General features: G+C 33.2%; 1 protein-coding gene across 2 annotated transcripts; it reads right to left on the reverse strand.

Moving 5' to 3' along the window:
- Positions 1 to 227: 227 nt before the first annotated feature.
- On the reverse strand, positions 228 to 4,593 carry LOC141693472 (uncharacterized). 2 transcript variants are annotated; one of them, XM_074498578.1, is made up of 6 exons: positions 4,431 to 4,593; positions 3,638 to 3,777; positions 2,713 to 3,185; positions 2,107 to 2,251; positions 1,425 to 1,870; positions 228 to 949 (listed from the first exon to the last, which is right to left on the reverse strand). In XM_074498578.1, exons 5-6 carry the CDS (start codon positions 1,806 to 1,808, stop codon positions 335 to 337), a joined length of 999 nt encoding a protein of 332 aa, XP_074354679.1. In that variant the 5' UTR covers positions 1,809 to 1,870; positions 2,107 to 2,251; positions 2,713 to 3,185; positions 3,638 to 3,777; positions 4,431 to 4,593; the 3' UTR covers positions 228 to 334. The 2 variants fall into 2 exon arrangements, with proteins under 2 accessions (XP_074354679.1, XP_074354680.1); XM_074498579.1 differs by having other exon boundaries at positions 2,713 to 3,209.
- Positions 4,594 to 5,535: the final 942 nt, after the last annotated feature.

The raw sequence follows: 5,535 nt of genomic DNA on the forward strand, positions 1-5,535 counted from the left end.
AATAGTTTAAACAGAAGGAACATGTGCAACATTATGAGAGGCTGACAGTTCTGTTCAATTCATTTAATTCAAAGTCAGCTACAATAATCTTCTACAGATAATTACAACTACTAGTCTACTAGTAGTAGATGACAAAAATTGATTAGGTAAAATAGTAGTATAAAGGAAGTTCACACTAACTTCACAATTTCCGGTATTAACTTGACATAGTTATTGTGAAAGAGATATTAAAGTAAATTAGCTTATAATAAAAGATATAAAAGTACATTTCAAGAGGAACAGAGTAATCCTATTCAACAAATTTTTCAGGCATCAAGGATGCAACATGAATTTGTTAGCCAAGTAAGCGTTTCTTAGGCCTAAACAGATACCTGGCACTGAATGTTGTATGAATCACGTCGAAAAATAGACGATAATGAAGCCAAGCAAATATAATAACAGGCAAACCAGCTAGTGTAGTAACTAGTATAGGAATCCATTTCATGCTATATGCGTAAAGTAGAAAGAAACTCGCGCTGAAAGCAATCATCATGGTAGCAATTGAGATGAATAGTGTTAAGAGTCCAACCATCAACTTTACAGGTAAGGATGCCAGGAAATCGTATTCTGTATAACGAGAGGTGAGAATTGCCAGGAACACAAGTATGGAAGTTGAAGAGGTGCATAATGATATGGCGTCTGTTACCACAAACGTGATGAAGGCGCTCTTCTTCATGAATATTGGATGTCCGGAATCCTCTTTGTTACCACCAGGTAAAGCGAAAGCAGCTGCAAATGTAATAGTGGCAATAAGGGCAGCAACAACCATGCACTGAGCTGCTGTTTGCTTCATCCAACTTTCTCCTTTTTCCATTAACTTTGCGTGCTCGTCAGTGAATAACTGTTGGGGGCTTTTCCCTTCATTGTTTTTCTTTCTTCTATCAACTGAATTTAACATGGTTTTCACCTCCTGTCACGAAATTTTAAGTTATACCGCGGCAGCCAGTATTTATAGAAAAAATTCATAAGTATATTTGTTGAGTCCCAGAAGGGACACACACTTTGACGTAATGAAATAATGCAGCAGAATAATATTCTTGACAGAGAACTTATGCATCCATTTCTACCAGCACAACCAATAAACTTTGATACAAACAACAATCAAAGTAAAATCAGCAAAAAAAAACCACCACGGAGAATTTCTGTTGGTCAAATGAAAGCCAACACTGGCAAGTACTTTTTGTGTATAGAAAATGTGCTTTAAGCTCAACTAAATCACTTCACTTTAAATTTAAACAGGGTTCTTATTTGAACATCTACCTTCATAAATTAATTTAGTTTATGTAATCAAACATCATGTACAGTGCTCAATTACACTACACATGGTTGTTGGAAAGCAAGATGAGTGTTCAAAATTTTAATTCTGATAATCAAGGAAAATGTACCTTAAACCACAGTAGTTTTCTTTGCATTTGAAGAGCTGCTCCAGAAACGATATTAAGTCGACTTTGACTAGGTTTTATGGCAGCTAAATGTAAAATATTATTTCCATCGTTATCTGTTATGTCCAACTTCTTTGAGCCAAACCCATATAGTAAACTGTACACATTCTCATGGCGATTCATAACTGCAACGTGAAATATTGTGTGTTTATTGTCATCTTTGTCCCATGTAATGTCAGGATACAATCTAAGGATCTCAGTTATAAATTTATAGTTGCCAAATCTAGCAGCTGTAAATAGAATCCCTTCCACTATCGTCCGATTTGGATCTCCAGCAATTTGTTTTAATATGTCTTCATGCTTCTGCTTAATAATTTCTCTCCACATTATCCTGACTATTTCAGCTGCTTTAGAGTTGTCAGTGGGTCCTCGTATTGGTGCAGGGAGTACTGAAACAGATATTTATCTTCAGTTTAATATACAGATGGGAGAAGAAGTAAAAGCTGAAATTTTAATGCAATCTTCAGGATAATGTGCTTTGTTTCCCCACCACACAAGTCATGGATAGCTCAAGTATCATTTTCTGTTTTCTTTACAAAGGTATACATAGATACCATTGAAGGCTATCACGTCCACCATGGACATCACAGATAACAATTAACACATAGACCAGTCAAAAACTAACCTGTATCTATTAGTCTTCTGATAAAAGGTTGCACAGTTCCATCAAATGCAGAAGGATCATAAGCCAGATACCTTAGTACACGTGTATCTGCTTGCTTTCAGAATTCTTTCTTTCTTGTAGTGGATTAATATCTTTAGTGCAATATCTGAAAAATTATATTCTAATCACTTAGAATATGAATTAAAAAAACTGAGTAATAAACAAGAAAACAATCGGTCAGTTCCAATCGACACATGAAAAAGTTCCAATCGGTCTGTGTTCCAGAAACTTTTTTTGGAGAGAAAAGAAAAGAAATGTAAAGAATACATTTCTTCAGCTTGTTCCCGAACAACTTTTATGAAAGAAAGGAAAAGAAAGCTGCAGATTTGGGAAGAAGTTTTCTTTATTTTTGTCTCCAAAATCTTCTTCCCACTTTTGAAAAGATTAGGAGAGAAAAGAAAATTGGTTATTTTCTATTTTTTTCTTTTCTATCCTAGATTCGGGAACACAAAGGAAATAGGATTAGCGATACGCAAGTATAACCTTTCCATAGACACAGAAGAAATAACACAACAAAATTTCAACGTATCTAGTGTCTTGCTAGAAAGAGAAAATTTTGAAGCTTACCAAAGAGGCCCAAATCAAGGCAGGAGTTCAGAATACGTTTTTTATCTGACGGAGTCCACTTTGTTTCTGCCAGATTAATCTTGGAATAGATATGCGCCACCATGTCTTTGTCTCCACACCAAATGGCACACAAAATTGGTAACCCGCCTTTTTTACGTATCTCTAGAAGGCCATAATTTTTTTGCAGCAAAATGTCAACCATTTTAACAGTTGAAGTTACAGCTACACAGAGAGCTGTTTCCCGTCTCTGTTTTTAAGTTCCAAGTCTGTCATTTTGTTCACAACCTTTTGAGCAAAGTGCGTGTGTTTTGTTGATGATACAACGTGGAGAAGAGTATCTTCTTTCTTTGTAATGCTCATGTTTATCACCTCTGGACAATCTTTTATAATTTCTTCAGCAGCATGCCAGTCACCATCAAGAGCAGCATTATAAAGAGGTACACATATTCTTAAGTAATTTTCTCTTTGTTCCTCTGCATAAGATCATCAAGTAGAACCTAAGCACATAAAACCATTTTCCAAAACTTAGATGCTAAAAGTGTGCTTGATAATTTTGTTCCTTTCAGTTTGCTGATAGTTGAAAATATAGAAACATTGAAAGGCAGTGGAGTTAATCCTACACGAGTTATTTACTAGAGATAATAACAGCAAAAAATATGGAATTACATATTCTATTTTTTAAGTGCTTGCTGGGAAAATAATTCAGGAGTTAAAATTAGTTAATCAGCCTAAAATAAAACTGAAAATAACTATTATTAGTCCCAATTAAAACTGACGAGTGGCAAAATGCACTTGTTTCAGTACTTATATCAGCAATTTCTTATAAGTTGTTGGTATTCTACAAGACAATATTAATCACAAAGAGGAGAACAGGTGCCTTGCTTGTATGTCTGTCAACATAGTGCTAGAAGCAATAAAAGCTAACCTGAGAGGTAGAATGAAGACGGCTTCCGGGGCCTCGGCCTCGCCCGCCGCGTATAAGACTGTTGAGGCATTTCAATAGAAAGATGGTGGTATCCTTCAATTTCTGAATCAGGACTCACTTCTGTCATTATTATCGGTATCCTGAATCAATCAGCTCATATCAGATTCCAGTAGTCCAGGAACAAAAACCTAATTACCACTGACCTGATATTAAAAGCTCTGCAGCTCTGATAATTAGTAAGTACTAAGTAGTGTTTTAAGCCTACAATCAACTATTCTTACGATCTTGATTGAAACCCAAATAAATATCAAGGTATGCAGGCAAGGGTTTGTAAGTTTAGTGGTTACCATTCATCATCATTATATTCATCAAAATATAAATTACAACTCAACTCCACCTATTTGTAAACCTAGTCAAATACTACTCCCTGTTCATTCTTTTCACAAAATTTAGCATAGATATATAGTCCTCGGTTTTTTTACCATTCGATCAGTGACCATCAATCAGTTACTTCATCAATTTACTTGACGGAGTTTATTCAATAAATTCCGTTGATTCGTTTAACAGAATAACTAAGTTTGTTCATGATGCATATTATGCTCTTTCAAGCAAACAGAGTATTATCAGTCCAATAACATTAAGATCAGGAACATGGAGTTATATAGTTAAACAGTAGTTCAGGATAAAACAAGAAATGCCAAATAAACAAAACTCTGATACAAATACTGCATGAAATCAAGATGCGAAGAGCTACAGGAACTGAAGAAAAAACAGTTTAAAAGGAAAAACATACCTGGAGGAGAAACAAATTAACTAGTTTTAGCTACTGCAAGCATTAACTTCGAAATCTTTAGATACTTCAAATATCTAAAAAATTATTTGTGGCTACCGTAAAAGCTTGATCATATCCTTTTTCTTTTTCTTCTTTTACTTCTTCCTTGTTTTTAGTGTGTGTCCTATTGCACGACCAAGTCAACTTTCATTAGAGTGTCCATCACTTATTCACTTTTGTTCAGAGTCAGGGTTGTGTTTCTGACATGTGTTCTAAAAATTCCCTATTTTTAAAAAAGTTCTGATTAATCCCCGATTAATTTCCTATAAAGTATTCGATCGATTCGATATTTGAAATTAGATATATTTTTACGAATTTTTATTTATTGCAGTATAAATAATTATTTATTAAAATTAAAATATTTTATTAATTTAAAAATGAATAATTATAGAAATTATGTTATAATAAATATATATTTGTTAATAAATAACTAATATAATCATAATAGTATATTAAATATAATTTAATATTATAATACCTCCGATTTTTACTCCGATTTATCCTTCCGATTAAACCCCAATTTTCAATTAATCTTAAATCGGTAACTCGACCGATCTTTCTTGATTCCCGATTTTTATAACCCTGCTTTTTACCCATTAGGAAGAGGGTTTTTCTGTGATTTGTGCATGGGTATGGAATAAGCTATTTTAATATATATTTGCTTGACAATCAGTTGTATGCGCAATTACTTTTACTTCTAAAAACATGTCAATTAATTACAGATATATAGAATTTAGTGCTTGGATGTAGAAAAATCTTTAGAAAAGTAACAAATTTTAAAACATTAGTTATTTAGAACGTTTTTTTTTGACATAATTAAGAATTGAGGTTAATTTTAAAAATTACCAATGTTAGGTGCAAGAGGAACAGTTTTCATATCTGGTTACTGCTATCAAATTCTTTAATATTGTCAATTAATATTTCTTCCTGTATTTAAGTCGAGTGAAATACTTTACAACAATCGTCATCTGTAAAATTTATTTTATTACTTTTATTTTAAACTTTTGAGTAGAGTTGAGTTGAATCCAAGTTTTTCTATTAAAAAAACTAGCTCTATAATCCGTGC

Source organism: Apium graveolens, chromosome 10 (genome assembly GCF_009905375.1).
Source record: "Apium graveolens cultivar Ventura chromosome 10, ASM990537v1, whole genome shotgun sequence".
NCBI classification, from domain to species: domain Eukaryota; kingdom Viridiplantae; phylum Streptophyta; class Magnoliopsida; order Apiales; family Apiaceae; genus Apium; species Apium graveolens.

Bases quoted from the DNA above. Each gene is read 5' to 3' on its own strand.
- LOC141693472 (XM_074498578.1), bottom strand. From the start codon at position 1,808: ATGTGGAGAGAAATTATTAAGCAGAAGCATGAAGACATATTAAAACAA. The intron at 950-1,424 runs GTACATTTTCCT...ATTTCGTGACAG, and splicing joins GAAAACTACTGTGGTTTAAG to GAGGTGAAAACCATGTTAAA.